This window comes from Acomys minous (genome assembly GCF_964271855.1).
Source record: "Acomys minous genome assembly, chromosome: 6".
Taxonomy (NCBI): domain Eukaryota; kingdom Metazoa; phylum Chordata; class Mammalia; order Rodentia; family Muridae; genus Acomys; species Acomys minous.
In genome coordinates, this window is record NC_140487.1 from 94,957,115 (window position 1) to 94,975,325 (window position 18,211).

General features: G+C 47.4%; 1 protein-coding gene across 8 annotated transcripts in view; it reads left to right on the forward strand.

Moving 5' to 3' along the window:
* ERI3 (ERI1 exoribonuclease family member 3) overlaps positions 1 to 18,211 on the forward strand; it is a 129,827-nt gene that overhangs the window by 62,095 nt on the left and 49,521 nt on the right. For all 8 annotated transcript variants that reach the window (XM_084786639.1, XM_084786640.1, XM_084786641.1 and 5 more), the window contains one exon: positions 4,429 to 4,501. In XM_084786639.1, coding sequence (XP_084642765.1) covers positions 4,429 to 4,501 — 73 coding nt within the window. The remainder of the gene's footprint in view (positions 1 to 4,428; positions 4,502 to 18,211) is intronic.

Here is an 18,211-nt window from a genome sequence, read left to right on the forward strand (position 1 = left end):
AGTGGGGCTCCCTTTGCTTTGTTGTCTGTCTGGGGGGAGAGACGTTTTCTTACAGCCCTGTCCCGTATTGTTCTCTTCTTTCCAAGAAGAAGAAGAAGAAGAAGCTCTCATTCAGTTAGTTAAAAGGATCAGCAGGAAACTTAAAAAGTGCCCCATCTTGTCTAACTTGCCCTAATGAGAAGCACGGAGCCTGGCAAACTCTGATGATAGGTGTGAAGTTCTGCTCTGGTGACTTGAAGGGCCGATGTGATAAGAGTGAGACGATGATAAATGCCAAGGTTGGGCCCTTTCTGGCTCTAGGCCCAAAGCATTTGAAGAGTGGTCATGTACCTTGCCTTAGAGCCCACAGGCAGGACTGGTGTGCATGTGTGGGGGTGAGGGTGTCCTTAAAAGGGGCCCCTTGTATTCATGAAACTGAAGGAAGTTTTGATTTGGTGGTGGTGGGGAGGGGAGAGATCCCATTCCTTTTTATGGCCTGGACATAATTGGGTCTTTTCTATTGGCCATCAGTGATGTCATTCAGACCCCTCATAAAGAAGGGGAAATCACACCTGTGGACTTGGTGCATAAAATTTCATTGGGCAACAGTAATAAGCATGACCAGATGATGTTTGGGCAGTTGGAGAGTTTTGTGCCCAGTGAATCCAGCTGCATGGAGACCTGGGCACTATAAACTTGCCTGCACGTTTATGCCCGCAGGCTAGTTCAGGGCCCACTGCCAGTGGCTCTTTTCTGTAGGATCAGTTTAGCATTTGGACCCTTTGTGCCAGGAACTTTTGCCCTTTTCTTTGCCAAATTAGCAGAACCATGTATCTACTGGTACCCACAGGCCTTAGACTCCTAAGAATATTGAGTAAAGGCGTGACCTTGAGCAGTGACCTCCATCCTACCCACCACTAGCAGCATCCTAGCTTTGCCTTCTCAGGGATGGGTCAGGGGCTCTAGTTGAATATGTACAATTGGCACTGGGTTTTGAGAAGCCCCAGAGTCCATTTCTAGTTACATTCTTGGCTTGTTGCATGATTGAGCAAATCCTTTTTCTTCACTGACTCTGTCTTCTCCTTTGTGTAGGGGATGGTGACCACTCTACCCCACCATGTGCTCTCTAGGCTGAGGTAGGATCGTGTGATGGCTATCTTCCCATGAGATGCCTGGGAGTTCAAGTTGCAACACTTGGCTCTGTCTCACATGAAGATGAGCTTGGGCCATGTTGTGTTTGTGCTGCAAATGCTTGGAGTCACGGGGCTGGACCATTCAGAGGAGCACTCAGCAACCCTATTCCTCTCCTTGGATCTGCAAATTTCATACCTAGAGCTCCTGCATAAGATCAATATCTCTCCCTCTATCCTTAGCTATTGAATACAGAGAGGCACTGAGGATGGCTTCTGGGTCATGTTCAGATATCAATGCCTGGCTAGACATCTTTCTTACTGGCCTGCTGTCACTGTGGCTCCTGTGCTATAGATAATCCTTTGAGAGGAGCAGGCAAGATTACCCCCTGAGCTAGACTCTTCCTAACTGGGGGTGATGTCTAAAGTTGTCATGTACTACTGAGATTACATAGAAAAGGGGATCCCTTTTTCTCCAGAGCTAGCTAGAGTCCACAAGACTCCTGGCCTATATCAGCTGAGGTCATCAGGAGGTGGCTGAGGTTGGCCACAGCAAATAAGACAAGGGCTGTCTGCCCCTTCCTGGCCAGGCCCCCTGTATTCTTCTTAATTCTTTACACCCAGACCTCAGTGTGATTTTTCTGAAATAGTGATCTTAGCAATCATTTTCTAAGACACAAAGGTTAAGGTATATCAAAGAAAAAGAAGGAAATAATATGACTCAAACAGCCCAATTACAGTTTGCTTCTCAGATGACTCCATCCTAGCTGCTCAGGCCACCTCTTTCCCTTAGAAGCCTTCTTTGACGGCTTCATGGTTTTGGTTCTTGGCCCTGTGTGGGCATACCATCTTTGAACACTCCTTCATTCTCTTGACATCAAAGCCAGAATTCTCTTCCAGGAAGCTGGCTAGTTATCGGTAATGTGGCGGCGCCATCTGTTTGAAAGGAACCTGCCACTCAAAAACATCATAGCGGGGGTGGTGGCACACACCTTTAGTCCCCAGCACTCAGGGTGCAGAGGCCAGCCTGGTCTACAGAGTGAGTTCCAGGACAGCCAAGGCTATGTAGAGCGGCCCTGTCTGAAGAGAAAAGAAAAGAGAAAGACATGCACCTGTAAAAGTGAGTGCTTAGTTTACTCTCTGAGACTCACAAGTCAGCGTCCTGTCAAGTGTTTGAAGGGTGATGAAGGAAGGCTGTGTTTCCCTTCAGCTTCCTGAGGTTGTCCTGAGGTGTCATTTCAACCGAATTCTCACAGCCAGAGTTTCTAAGAGAAGCAGTTGGTACTTGGGCTCTCCACTGCGCTGTCTTAGTGGCCGTCCCTCTGCCTGGCCTTACCTGGCCTACCGATGTTAGCACCCTACTCACCAAGATTACTTGGGACCTCATATATGACGTCCATTGCGTTTTCTTACCTCTCATCTTAATTGGCCACTCTGTGACATTCGACACTAATAAACTTGCTTTTAAGCTTAAAAACAAGCTCTGTGTGTTACCAAAAAGGGACACGTGCTTCCAGAAGTTAGCTGACCACAAGTAATAGGAGGAGGGATCAAAGAGCATGTGCGACCTCAGGTGCTGCACCTCATGCAGAGGGGTGTGTGGTGAGTTGAGAGTCTTGACTCATGGAGGATTGTCTTCTTCAGAACCATGGAGCTACAAGGACCTGTGGCCTGGAGAAGGGTAGCAGGCAGGAAACTTCCTGAGGTTTTGGATCTTAGCAAGGTTCTGCAGAACAACGTGGAAGTCTGGTTCTCTGTAATTTCTGTTCTTTCTTTGTTTGAGACATGGTCCCTTCATTATTTAGCCCTGGCTGTCCTTGAACTCACTATGTAGACCAGGCTGGCCTCGAACTCGGTGATCCACCTTCCTCTCTTCCTCTCTAATGCTTGAATTAAAGGTGTGGGCTACCATGTCTGACCTTGTTTTATGTAATTCTAAAGATACACTTTCCCTTTGTGTGCCCTGTGTTAGTCAATTCTCTGTTACTGAAATGTGCCTGAGATAGCAGTTTTCAAAAAGGGACAACGCTTTCCTTGCTGTTCTTCTGAAGGACTAGGAATGTAGTTCCGTTGGTAGAGTCCTTACCTCCAATGCCTGGCACTCAGGGTTTGTTCTCCACCACTGAAACTAAGTGTATTCTAATTCCAGTATTTGGGAGGGGGAGTCAGGAGGGCTACATGGGACCCTCTCTCAAAAATAAAACAAAACAAACAAGAAAAACCCACAAGAGCTGGGTGTGGTGGCCTATGCCTTTAATCCCAGCTCTGAGCAGAGGCAGGCAGGGCTCTGAGTTTGAAGCTATATGAGCTACATAGTGAATTCCGGGCTAGGCAGGGCCAGATAGTGAGATCCTATCTCAAACAAGCAGCAAGCAGACAAACAGATGAGGGTAGAGAGATGTCTCAGCGGTTAAGCACACATGCTGCTCTTGCAGAGGACCCAGGTTTAATTACTAGCATCCACATGGCAGCTCACAACTGTCTGTAACTCCATTTTCAGGGGGATCTGATGTTCTCTTCTTACCTCTGAGGGCACCGGGCACACAGATGATGCACAGACATATTTGGAACCAAAACACTCATACATATAAAATAAAAATAAATTTAAAACACACACCCCTGGGGCATCAGAGAAACCACCATAGACAACAAAGTACCTACCTCACAGGATAAGTTTGAGGGAAGATGTATGTAAGGACCTTAACATGTTAAAAATACAGTTTATAGAGCCAGGTGCAGTGGTGCACTCAGGAGGCAGAGGCAGATGGGTCTCTGAGTTCAAGGGCAGCCTGGTCTACAAAGTGAGTCCAGGACAGCCAAGGCTGTTACACAGAGAAATCCTGTCTCAGAAAAACAAAAACAAAACAGAATTTATAAATTAGGAAATAGTAGCAGCTGGTGTTATTCTGTGTGATATTTCTCTTAAAAAATAATTTATTTTATGTGCATTGATGTTTTGCCTGCATGTATGTCTGTGTGAGGCTGTTAGATATTGGAGGTATAGACAGTTGTGAGTTGCCGTGTGGGTGCTGGGAATTGAAACCAGGTCCTCTGGAAGAGTAGTCAGTGCTCTTAACCTCTGAGCCATCTCGCCATCCCCCTGTGTGATATCTCTTGAAACTCATATTTGGTTCTGAGGAATGGTTCTAAGTCCCGTATCCATGGCACTGGAGGTGGGTATTTTCCTTAGGTGGGGACCCCTGCTGATGTGTTGGGACCTGTGGTCTCTCTGTTCTCTAGACTTTTTTTTTCTTTGTAGCTTAAGATTCCACACTTGACATGTGTGTTTCCAACTTGTTCTCTCTTCTCTTTCTTGTAGGCTTCCAGGCCAGTGCCATTACCTAGGCTTGCCAGTGGCACATTACTTCAAGCAGTGGATTAATCTGAAGAAGGTACCGTGTGGGCTCCACCCAGGGCTTGGTTCTCCTGTGCTTCAGACACCTCCCCCCCCCCAACTCTCATATCTTTCTTTTTGTTTCTTTTCTCAGTGCCCCACTTTCTCTTCTCTGGGTAACTTGTACTGAGCCATGGGTATTTCTGGGAATGGGGAGCTGCTTGAAGGGGGCTGGGCGGGCTACTGGGTGGAGTCCTGTTGGTGTCTTCCCACATACATGCAAGGCCCAGGTAAAGGGGTTTGTTTTTTTGTTTTTTTGTTTTTTCTGTTTTCTTGTTTTGTTTAATCTGGGCTGAGCTGTGTTGTCACTAGGAGAAATATGGTCCTAATCAAGCCTTTGGGAAGGCATTCTTTACACACACACACACACACACACACACACACACACACACACACACACACACACACATACAGACACACACTCACTCACTCACTCATGAGTGTGGTCTCTATACCTCTAGTTAGGAAGAGGGGTTTGCCTAAGGTGGCTTTGGTCTCCCCAGGCCCTGGCAGAGGGGAGGACAGTGGCAGCACTGTGGAGGATCTTGGCACTCACACAGCATTGTAGACCTAGGGAGTTCGCCTGGGGTCATGGGCCTCAAAAGGACCCTGCATAGCTAGGGTAGTTACCCGACAGAGAATTAGTTACCCAGAAAACCAACCTTCTCTGGCACAAATAATGTAGGGGTGGCTTCTTGGCTCCTTGTTCTAGGCCACTTGAGAATGATGCCATGTGTCATTCTGATAGAGAAAAATTGTTCAGGAGTAGCCTCAGGGTCTACCTGATGCTACTAGTCAGCTTAGTGACTCCTAGGAATCTGGAAGGAGGGACCCACACCAGGGCCAGGATGGAGGCTCCTGAGGCTTAGAAAAGAGAGGCTATTGAGGGGTCACACTAGGTACTGTGAGGATTGGGTTCTCACACTGGGTAACCAAGGAAGCGGGTATGCAGCAAGGAGACTGCCTTGGAGGCAGAAAGAGCACTCTGCTTTGGGGGTGGGGGTGGCCAGAACTAAGCATGGAAGATAGTGGGGGGACTAGTTCTGTAAGTGTTCGTTCCACTGAGAGATCGTGGACTCTGGCCCATGCGTTGTCTTGCTTTCCCCTGGTGTACATCCTTTGCACTCTGACAACACTGCTTCTCACCTTTGACTGAGGAGACTGGGCTCCATCCTACCTTTGAGCCTTGGTCTGCTGTCATCCTCCTTGTCACCATCATCAGGTATGTTCCCTGTCCTTAAAGATGTGGTTCAGACATCACTGTGGCTGAGCTTCCCTTGCTGTGACGCTCCCTGGACTTGGGATATCAATGAACTCAATTGGAAATAAGTCCATGCAGTTACTTCCGGGTGTGTTCCCCTAGAGCCGAGAGACAGGGCTGCTTCTTGCCTGTGTCCTCAGGGGTTGGCCTGGGGTCAGCTAGACTCACACTGTGTATACTTGCTGACCTCCTCATTGAGAACTAGCTTCCTAGAGACCCTCCTGGGTGGAGCTACCCTGCCTGTGTAGATAGACATGCTGTCCAGGAAAACAGTGTGCCAGCTGTCAGAGCTCATCTGAGGCTGCCTGCTGGCCTCAACAAATGCAATGTGAAGGCCCGGCCAGGCGAGGCAGGCACTGACCATGAACAATTACTCTGTGAAGTTCACTAGACTTTTTGGTGTGTGATAGCTAGCTCTCTGCCTTTAGGTTCCTAGGCAGAAGGGCAGGAGAGCAGCTGACCCATACGGTAACACTAGGGTCACCTTGGTGCTTCAGGCCACCTTGAGCCTCTCCAGTTAGTTCTCCACTGTACTGTCAAGATATGGAAAGAAGGAGTGGGTACAAAGGGAAACTGAGGGCTGTATTCCCAGTTTACCTTGTGTTTTCCTCTTTTGAGAGACAGTACGGGCCTAGGAAAAACAAGAGGTCTGACTCCTTTCTCTCCAGCCTCAGCTACCTTGCGTTCCAGGTGTGAGTATGTGGGTGACTAGGTAGGAACTCAGCGCCCTCATGCTGAGGCCTCGAATCCGAGAAGAAATGAAATACTGTCTTCAGTTCTCCTCTCCTCTTCAGAAACTGTGGCTTACCTCAGAAAAGTGTAACTTTTCAACAGCCATGTTTGGCATTGCCTCCCCCCCACCTACTTCCCCTGTAGCAGAGTGGCAAAAGCCACTGGGGACTGACATTTAGCATGTTGTTGGATGATCTTACATTTTTACTGAGCTGTCAGCTTGCTCCCAGGTCTCTCCCGGAGGCTAGAGAGGTTACTAAGGAGTAGGGAATATACATGCGTGCGTGCATGAGCTTGTGTGTGTCTGTGCGCGTGCGTGCGTGCGTGCGTGCGTGCGTGCGTGCGTGTGTGTGTGTGTTTTCACATAAACATAGTCATTTTCAGAAATGCTTGCTGTAATATACCCATCTCATCCGTAAGTGCACGTTCTGGAGGACCTTCTGTCTGCCCGGTGCTGTGTTAGCCCCGGGAGTATAACAGAAAAGGTGACTGTTATAGATCATTTCACTTCTACTCAGTAACGTGTTCAGAGCAGCTCAGAGTTGTGGATCATCTATTAAAGAACTGGATTTATTGAGGTAGAGTCTGAGGAAGGATGTCTGAATTATAGTCTGAAAGAGGAACTGGCCAAGCTTAGGAAGCAGCACATGATGAGGCCCTGAGGTGAGGAGAAGCCTGGCATCTTCATAAAAGCCAGCAAGGCAGAGTTTGCGTCTGGTCATTGTTCGGGCCCCATCCCCTTGGACGGCCCACAGTACAGAGGGACTTCCTTGCCGTTTCCTGAGTGAATGGCCGCCGAGGCATGGGGCCGAGGAGAAGAGTAAAGGGGCGTGGGAAGGCGAGGCCGAGCTTGTAGGCCAGGTTTTGATTTCGGCCATTATGTTTGGGGTGAAGAGGAGCTACTAAAGGAGATTAAAGGAAACGGTGATCTCATTGGATTTTTGTTTTGCTTTGTGAGAGTCTTGTGCTGTAGCCTAGCTGGCCTTGGACTTTTTGACATTCTTCTAGCCTTAGCCTCAGCAGCTTTGGATTATAGACAGGAGCTACCCTGTCCACCTCATTTGTGTTTTAGAAAGGATTCTGTGGCCTCTTATTAAAAACTGTAAGAGAGCAGCCACTGACTTTTGTAAATGGGTTGCATTTGCTGTTTGTAGGTGGGACAAATCATTGGGTAGCGTTGCTGAACTCACAGCCTCTCAGGCCTTTGTTTACTGAATGCCGGTTTTCACCCTCTTCTAATGATTCTTCTAATGACAAGTTAGATCTTGAGAGGCCCATGGAGGCTGGGGATGGGAAGCACTGTCGCCATAGTCCAAGTGGAACATGGCAGTTGCTTGGTTTAGATGGTGAGCTGTGGAAAGCAGAGCCTGGGACGGGTTGTAGAATGTTGAACGGGGGGCTCAGTTTTAGATCTCTATACTAATTGCACGTGGCCAACCAGGCCTTGGAAGGCTGAGACAGGAGGATCAAGGCCAGCCTAAGCGACAGAGTTAAAGACCAAGCTGGGTTACAGAGTTAGACGTGTCTCAAAAAACCAAACCAAAACAATAGAATCTCTTACAGTAAGGAAAGTCAGGCCGTAGAAATGACCTAGGGAGTGCAGCACACAGATACTCCATAATAGCACAGCAAAGATAGGTAGACATCTACTTTAATTGATGCTATACTCTCATAGTTAAATGATAAGAAATACATAAATACTATAATAAATATAGCACTTACTTTGGATAGAAAAATCTAAAGTTTCCATGTAAAAATGGATATAAGAAGGGCCATAGTTGGTGAATTATTGTGAAGTGGTGGGGTAAAAAAATGTCTGAAATCAAATCAGAAACTATACCCACAAGGATGTGACTGTGACACGTATGACGATCTTAGCGGCTGTTAGATGTGGTAGATATGCGTGCATGCTTTTCATATGATCTGACAGAATTCTCTGTTCAGCCAAGCTTAGCTTCCTTTATCCCCACTCTCTTTGTGAATCCGAACCTTGCTGTGTAGCCCAGGCTGCCACAGCCCTTGGAATTCTCCTGCCTCCACTTCTCCAGTACTGGGATTAGAGGTACATACTACTGCATATGGCATATCTAGTATATCATTTGGGAAAAAATAACAGACACATGTAAAACTGGCATTATGCTAAATTATTTGTTAATACATTGGGACAAATTTGTTCTTTGAAAGTGAGTGTTGTGGTGATATAAGCATGTAACAGACAGGAAATGGTGATTGGTTGTTAAAAGTTAGGGGTGAAAGAAGAGGCCGTTATGGCCCTAGAGATTATGATAGAGCACCTAGGAAAATTAGAATGAATTCTCTGTGCTGGTAGAAGGAGACACTTAAGATTTAAAGAGAAAAAAAGAGTTAATGTGGGGCTGTTAAATGCAGATGTCTTTGAGCGATTCTTGGGGCTCTGTGGAAGAGGTAGTTGAGTGTAAGTCTAGGGCTGAAGGCCGAGGTCTGGTAAGAGACACTGATTCGGACATGTTATTGCAGCAAGTGAACCCGTGGAAGTGCGTTGTGTTGCCGAAGAAGAGTATGTGGGGTGAGAAAAAGAAAGCCAAAGCCGAGCACTGAGACACCTCAGTACCTAGGTAGAAAATGAAGTCAGCAGCAGTGTTCTCTTTTAAGTGTTGCTGTTTATTGATTCCATATCGTGTTTTAGACCCATTGTCTTAGTCCATTTCCTGCTGCCTTGACAGAGTACTACAGACTTGGTAAGTTGTAAGCAATAAAAGTTTATTTGGCTCACAGTTCTAGTGGAGGCTGGGACAGTGGTGCTCCAGAAGCCTCATCTGGTAAGGACCTTCTTGCTGCATCATGGGAAGGCTTCACATGACAGGAGAGTACAGGAGGGAGAAAGGGCAAGGTAGTCCAACTCTGCTGTTGAACCAGGGCCCTTTTGAAAGAATGACATGGATCCATTCATGTGGGCGGTTCCCGTGCCCTAATGGTCTCCTAAGGCCTCGCCTCTCAATACTGTTACAGTAGCAGTTAAATCTTACCATGGAGCTTGGGGAGGACAGACATTCAGCCATTAGCATCTTTGCTGCTCATTAGAGTTCCCGCTGGCGTATGTGGCAGTAGATCACTTGGAATATATCTAGTATGATTGGGAAATGATTCTTAATTTGTATCAGGTTTTAATCAATTTGAATTAAAACTTCATTGAGGAACTTTTGAGTATATTTAAAACCACTTAAGTTAGATATGCGGCATTTTAAACTGTTAATTTTACAAAATCTAAAACATTTTTTCTGACATTTTGCTTCCTACCTTAGATGTGATATACATAATTAATTTACCCATCAGATTTAGTCTAAAAAAAACCCCAAAATATCTCATAATTTTTATACTATCATGTTGAAAGTGGTATTTGGACATATTAATTGGTTAAATAATTTCATGTTTTATTTGAAATAATTTGGGGGGGGTGGTTTCAAGACAAGGTCTCTCTGTGTTAGCCTTGGCTCTCCTGGACTCACATTGTAGACCAGGCTGGCCTCGAACTCACAGGGATCCACCTGCCTCTGCCTCCCAAGTGCTGGGATTAAGGTGTGCTACCACCGCCCAGCTTGAAATAAATTTTTAAACCTTTATCACAATTAACTTTTATGTGTATGGGTGTTTTGCCTTCATGTATATGTGTATACCATCTGTGGCAGTTCCCACAGAGGCCAGAAGGGGGCCTCAGATCCCCTGGAGTTGGTGTTACAGATAGATAGTTGTAAGCTGCCATGTGGCCGCTGAGAATCAGACCTGGGTCTCTGGAAAAGCAGCCAGTGCTCATAACCAGTGGGCCGTCCTCCAGCACCAACAAGTTTTATCGTGCTTGCATTGAGCAGCTATGGGCCAGATGCTTGGCTTTGGCTTCTGTACTCCATTGTCTGATCCTCACATCCCTCCTGAACACAGAGTGATAATGCCTTTACAGCAGTACATGGCAAGCCTAGAAGGGAGGGTAGTTCCACCCAAGTCTTCACGGTACAGACAGAGGAGCCCTGAGGGTGGCACCAGAGAGAGAGAGAGATATAATACTGAGGTGAGCATATATATCAGACTTGAACCCTGCTGCTGGGGCTAGCAACTTGTGAGTACAAAGAAAGGATGGAGGTGAAACAAGTGGTCTGGGCATAAATAAGACAACAAGGAGGTAAGGGAAATTTTAATATTTTCAGAGATTTCATTATGAAGAACAGAGAACAGGCAGGAGATGTGACATGGCCATTACTGGGCTGAGGTCGGATTTGAGGTGGAAGGTGTTGTTTGGAGAAGGCCAGCCAGGCTGAAGGTGAAGGGAAGAGAAGGAATCATTACGGGATGCCTCTGAGAAAGGGAGAGGAGAGAGAAGACCCTTCCCTACTTCATTCTGACAGGAGGAAGAGGAAAGATGGTGCAGATCCATGTCAGCAGGCTTGCTGATTGGTGATGGCAAGCTGCAGTAGTTTTCATCTGGCTCAGTTTGCTTTCTGTTGCTGTGTAAAGACCATGGCTGTGGTGTTCGAATAAGAATAACCTATATAGGCTCATCTTTTTGAATACTTAGTCACTGGGGAGTGGCACTGCTTGAGAAGGATTAGGAGGTGTGGCCTTGCTGGAGGAAGTGTGTCCCTGGAGTGGGTTTTGAGGCTTCAAAAGCCCAAGCAAGCCAGGCTGCGTGTCAGTTTCTCTCAGCCTGCAGACCAGGAGGTAGCTCTCAGCTACTTCCCCAGCAGCACACTGGCCTGCATCCATGCTTCCTGCCAGAACGATGGTCTGCTGTACTCTGAAACTGGAAACACGCCCCCAGTTAAAAACGTTCTTTTAGAAGAGGTGCTTTGCTCATGACGTCTCTTCACAGCAGTAGAACAGCAATCAAAAGCAACGTGGGGCCAGGCGGTGGTGGCACGCACTTTTAATCCCAGCACTTGGGAGGCAAGAGGCAGGGGGATTTCTGTGAGTTCGAAGCCAGCCTGATCTACAGGGCTGGTTCCAGGACAGCTAGGACTGCACAAAGAAACCCTGTCTCAAACAAAACAAAAACAACAAAAACCAAAACAAACAAAAAACAGAAGACCAAAAGCACCTTGGGGAAGGAAAGTGTTTATTTGGCTCACACATCCTGAGTCCCAGTCCGCTGAGGGAAGCCACCACAGGAAACTGTGGTCGAGAGCTGGGGCCGTGGTGGCCATGGAGGAACACTGCTTATTGGCATGCTCCTTTTGGCTTGTTTCATCAGCTTTTTTATCCACTCCAGAGCCACCTGCTCAGGATGGTACTGCCCCTTGTGGCCTGGGCCCTCCCATATTAATCTTTAATAAAGAAAATGTCCCACAGACTTGCCTGCTGGCCAGCTTTATGGAGGCAGTTTTTCAATTCAGATATCAAGTTGACAAAAACCAACCAGCATAATTGTTCCCTTATCAACTTGTAACACAAACACATTACTAAGCCATAACCCTTCCTTTCTTGTTCATCCCCAAGATCTCATATTAATATCAATATCATGATATAAAGCACATTCCAACTTTCAAAAGTCCCAGTCTTGGCCAGGCTCAGTGGCACTCACCTGTAATTCATCACTCAGGGAGGCAGAGGCAGGCAGATCTCTTGTGAGTTCAAGACAGCCAAGGCTACACAGAGAAACCCTGTCTCCAAAAACCCAAACAACAACAACAAAGTCGCGATCTTTAAAACTCAACACTTTAAAAGTTGTCCCTTTAAAATGTCCACAGCTTCTTTAAAACTCCAATGTCTCTTTAACTGTGTGCTCCTATAAAATATAAAGTAAGTCACATCTTTCTTACTCCAAAAAGGAAGAACCAGGTCACAGCCACAATAAAAAGAAAACCAAACTCCAATAGTGTGAACAATTCTGTGTCTATTTGTTTGTATCCAGGACTCATGATATCGGGACTTTTGGGGGGCCTTGCCGTGCCATGACTCTGTCTCTGTCATCCAGAGCACACACAGCTTATCTGGTGCCCTCAGGCTGGCTCCTCTGCACACCTGTATTTGCTGTCCATCCCACAGCTCCGGCATCTCAATATGCTGGGGTCTCTACTGCAGGAAGAGACCTTTTCAGGATCTCCAACCCTGCCACACAGTGCAAACCTCAGCTGTGCTTCATGACCCCTTCAGTTCTTCAGCTTCCATGCTCCCAAACCAGTCGCTGTAGTGACAATTTTGGAATTTTAGTTTCTTTAAAAAACACAGAAATATTTTAAGAGTGTGTTTTCGTTTTAATCCCAGGCGTGGGGATATGGCAGCAGTTGATGACGATTTGCCTGGTGCTCTAGCAGAGTCTTGGTTTTGCCAGCTGCAGATAGTTACTGTGATTATATGACATTTGGAATTCTGGGAACTTTTCAGAGGGTACATAAATTCGAGGGCCCAGAGAAGCAGGGCTGGTGGTGGTTTAGGGAGGTTGGTTGCAGTTTGCAAGTAGCTGTGGCCAAAGAAGAAACAAAAAGAAATTAGATTCCGGGATTTTCCTAATTCCTCTCTCCCCTCTGTCCTTGTTTCACTCCTGTCTAGTATTAGGGGGTGAAAAGGGGAGGAGAGATAGAGGGGAAATAAAGGATGGGAAAAAGAAGAACCCACAAAGTAGCAAAGACCAGCTACAAGTGAAATATGGGAGGCTTTTAAACGTTGCCAAATTTGCCTGCCAGCCTTGGCCTCTCTGGACCACAGCTTTTGTGTGTTAATCCTGAGGAAATACTCTCAGAAGGTTTTGTTTTTTGAGACAGGGTCTCTCTGTGTAGCCTTGGTTGGTTTGGACTTCGTAGCCTTGATTGGCTTGGACTCACTTTGTAGACCAGGCTGGCCTCAAACCCAAACTTTGTAGACCACCTGCCTCTGCCTCCCTAGTTCTAGGATTAAAAGTACGTGCCACCACACCTGGCTTCTCTGAGAAGATTTTGCCTCAGTGATGCGTGGCTCTTGTTCACCACAGCTGACTCTTTAGCCCTGATGACCAGAACTACATACACTCAATTCATAATATCTCATGAGCAGGGCTGGTGAGATAGCGCAGTGGTTTAGGCACCTCTGGCAAAGCCTAATGACCTGAGTTTGCTCCCCAGGCCCCACGGGGGGAAGGGAAACCAATGACTGAACATTGTTCTCGTGCTGCCCCATATGCACACGTGTACAAACACAAATAGTGAATACATTTAACAATAAAAGGACAAATAAGGTAATGGTTTTAGTATCACATAAGCAGTCCCATTAAAGTCTCTGAAGAACTCTCTGAATTCCCTGTGAAACAAGGTAAGGCTCCTTCTCAGCACCGTTCTCACATCCTCCTCAGGCCCCCACACAATAGGTCAGTGAACACTCAGTGGCTTTTCCGACCCAAAGTTCCTAAACCTTTCTACAATCTTCCCACAGACAACATGGTCCAGTGTATCACAGCAGTGCCCCATGGTCCCGGTGCCAGTTCCTGCCCTGGTTTGATTTCGGTGGCTGTGATGATGACTGTGAGAGCAAACTTGAGGGAAGAAGGTCTTTATCTGGCTTACATATCCCAAGCCACAGTTCACTGAGAGACGCCAAGGCAGGAACCAAAGCAGAGAGCACGGAGGAACATTTGTTCGAATGACTTGCTCAGCTCTGTTTCTTCTGTTCCTCAGACCACCAGGGTGTAGCACTGTCCCCAGGGCCTGGGCCCTCCCATATTAATCTGTAGTCAGGACAGTGTCCCACAGCCTGGCTGCAGGCCAGCCTTACAGAGGCAGTTCTCAGTTCAGGCCCCTCTTCTCCATGAGGTCTAGGTTTGTGTCAAGCTGACAACCAAACCAGCCAGCGCACTGTCCGATGGCTTGACGGCTTTTGTTTTTCCCTGTGACACAAGTAGGTAAACTGTTTGCTGGCAGCTGATAGGGAGGGGTAGAAGGGCCCACAGAAGGCAGGAGAGGATTGCCATCTTCTTATGAGTAGCTACAGGGGCCGACTTGAGGACAGAAGGAGGCCTAGGCAGCGTTGAGGGTCCAGTCTGATCAATGGCATTAGTTAGTAACAGAACCACTCTGTTCGGAGGCCTCACCCTTAGCAGAGCTCAGCAGCCTGGTGTGGGTGTGGAGGAGGGGGCCTATGTAAGGAGTTGGGAGAAAACAGACGGGGTTAAAAGATACTCTCGGGACAGCAGTTGACAAAATAGGCTGCGGTCTAAGATGGTTACTGAGAAGAGGAGGCCTCTGCTGGATATGGACAAAGCAGCTGAGTCCGGCTGAAACGAGGAAGTGCTGCAGTAGGCACAGCCGAGTGTGCCAGATGGCAGCGTGAACAGTGGGGTGTCTAGCCAGGTGAAGTGGCTGCTACCTGTAGTCCCAGCACTCAGGAGGCTGAGGCAGGAGGATCGTTGCAAGTTCCAGGTTATCCTGGACTATAAAGTGAGACTCTCTCAGAAAAATAAACGAGGACTGCGGAGGTGGCTCAGTCAGTAACTGTGTCACACAAGCACAGAGATCCCTAGCGCTAGGGTAAAACAGCCAGGCCCAGCAAGGGGCGTCAGCAGCTTCAGTGCTGGGGAGATAGAGTAAGGAGGACCAGGAGCTGGAAGTCATCCTTGACCCCTTGAATCCATAGCAACTTTGAGGCTAGCCTAGGCTACATGAGACACTGACTTTTTTTTTTTAAAGTAGGATGTTTGAATTAATGATTTTAAAAAATGGGATATTGGCAATGTCTAAAGTACAGCCACAGAAGTGGTGGCTACAGCTGAATAGAAAGGCTGTTGTTCTAAGGCAGGCGGCTATACAGAGTCCAAGACAGAAGGCTATACAGAGAAACCCTGTCTTGAAAAACCAGAATAAATAAGGACTTGTGAAGCAGGAAGGTTGGTTGAGACACATTCAGAAAGACGTGTGAATATAGACATGAATGCAGAAGATGAGCTTTTCCCAATGCATATGCATGACACATAGGTACAAATGGGTGTATAAGTGCATGCCTACACATATATAAACACTTCATGTATGTGCAGACCAAGCTGCGCGGCTTTGTGTACACATACGCATAACTGTTGGGAATTCCCTCTCATGCCACAGCCTGCCTGGGGAGGCCTTGTTTGGGAAAGTAAGAGGCAGCCTTAGGAGAAATCTCAGTTGATCAAGCAGGCTGACTATCCAGTCCTGCCCACCAGCTGGGGGCTAGGGGCCTAGACCTGAAAAGTCAGATAAAGCAGGGTATATTCTGTAGCTCTACTGCGCTGCTGCCACAGCGCTCCATGCCCTGCTGTGCTTTCTGTGTGCTCTGAAAGGGTGAACCTAGGGCCAGACATCTGAGGGATTGTGGACAGGAAGAGGAGAGAGCTTTTGGGGTCTCTCCAAGAAACATCATGTCTCCCCCAGTCTCTGGGAGGGGATAGCAGGAAAAACTGCTGAGGGGATCATTGGAATTAAGTGTGACTTTTCCTGACCTTGGAGCATTCAGAGTCCCAATCAGTGCGGTAATAAATTAAGGGCTTATGGAGGAATAAATTCTCGGCCTTAATGAAGTTCTTTGCTGGGGGCCATCGGCAGGTCAGCAGGTCGCGGTGCTTCAGAAAGTGGCTGAGCCAGCGGGGAAGCCAGCAGCCAGGAGTGATCCAGAAGCCTGCTCCTCAGGTTGCTATTTGGACCCCTTGTAGAAGGGGCTGAGTGGCTCTAGTGCAGAGCCCTTCTGCTAGGACTCTTAAGAAGCTCATTTGGACGAAACAACACCGAACCTCAAGTGAGAAGAAAAGTGACTGTCTAGGAGCCCTGCAGAGAGGGGAGCTTTCAGTAATGGCAGACTCTTGAGCACTATGGTCAGAAGCAGGTGGGTATTGTGGCCCAGGTCTTTGGCATCATCCAGAAGCGGTTTGCTGCCTACAGGCAGTGTACAGTCTGGATTGGAGACTCAAGACCTCTGGCCATCTTTGAAGAGCAGGATGCAGGTGGGCATGAGGAGGGCATGGTAGAGCACAGACGTGGAGGGCGGCCAGGGCCTGTCACAGGTATGCCTGGGCTGCTGCAAGCGGGACTCTGCACTGTGTGCACCTGGGACAGCACCCAAGCCATGGGGAATGCCTCCTTTCTTCTCACTTCCCTGCCCCCATGGTGTAGTGCCCAGCCTGGGCTTTTCCTTTAAATATGTCTTACAGCTGTCTGAACTCTGAAATTCCTTTCACTCCTTCCCTCGCCTTGTTAACATGTGTTGCCTTTGGGGTAATCAGGGAAAAAATATTATGTCCTTTTACAATTACCGGGTTTTGGAATATTAAAATGTCTCGCTGCATCGGCACTGTTATTTTGATTGGTATTCTAACCTTTGACTAGCCCATAAAGCGCGCCGCTCCTGAAGCCAATATTGCAGGACTGAAATTTAATTCCGAAATGATTCCAGATAATAGGGAGACAGATAATATATGCATGAAGGATATTATGTTTGGACTAACTGCAGCAGGGCCAGGGCTGGGGAGCTGAATAATAGCCCAGAGTGAGTTATAATCTGTGGGACAGAAATGCCTTACTGTCAGGGCCAGGAGAGGAACTCTTAAATCAAAGGCATAGGAAACTATAGTCGCAGGGTGCTCTCTATGACAGGAAGAGCACTGGAGCCAAGAGGGTAGCTGTGGAGGCTGTGCCCAGTCTCTCTCTTGAGCTATATAGAAGATCCTGGGCGATAGAGCCCATTGATGTCTCATAGAGGACATCCTGATGTCCAGACTCCTTTCCTTCCCATAACAGCAAACTTCTCACTGCTTTTCAGATATATACAGTTTTTCGCCTGTTTTTTATGCTGTTCCCGTACATTTTATATTCCCCTTTTAGTGTATTTAGAAAACTCCTGTTCATCCTTCAAAACCCTTTTATGTAGCCATCCCCCCCACACATACACATGTACCTGCCTCTAGTAGAAAACAATCTGTCACCTCTTCTCCTAGAACTTTGTACTAGCTGCATCGTATGCTTGCACATTTGTGTTTCCTACCAGCCTGTGAGGCCATACGTCTGTTTTCAATACCCAGCCCTGGTCCCTCACAGTAGGCATTGGCACGTATTAACTGAATCTACAGTGAGTCAGGCTGCTGTCCACAGATATCTGTCTGATTTTGCCAAGCAAACCGGCCTGGAGAAATTAAGCATCTTCCTACAGGCAAACAGCCAGGAAGAGGTAACTCCTGGGTCAGGTGTGTATCTTAGACAGGTTGGCAGGGAGGGCTTAGTGGTAAAGACAGACAGACACTCACCTCCATCTTTCTGTAGTCCTCCTTGCTTTAGGCGCTGGCCTGAGCATCTGTGGGGCTCGAGGCATGGTGAGGACAGGACCACCTTTGGACAGTTGCTACTTGCAAAAGACACTTCTCTACTATGATTTGTAGCCGAGTGGAGAACTGTGAGGCAGGCAGAATGCATGGCGTCTTGGGGATGTCTAAAAGCATCACAGACATTGGTTTCCCAGCAGGCCTTGGGGCACAGCACTCACGATATATGTTGATATAGAAATACAGTATGCAAACAAAATGGAGAGGACTTGGGTTGCTTTGGGTCAGGCTGGCTGTCTCTGTGAGACGTGTCCTCATGTGCTGCATATGCTGGATTTTAGGGATGTAGGTGTTTAGCTCACAAGCCAGAGACAAACTATCATGCTAGGAAGAGCTTTGGAGCCTGGGGGGTCAGACAGGGCTCTATGTCACTGCCAGCCAGCCTTATATAAGCCGGAGCAGGTCTCTTCCCAGACTAGTAGAAAATGCCTAGATTAGAAATCTGG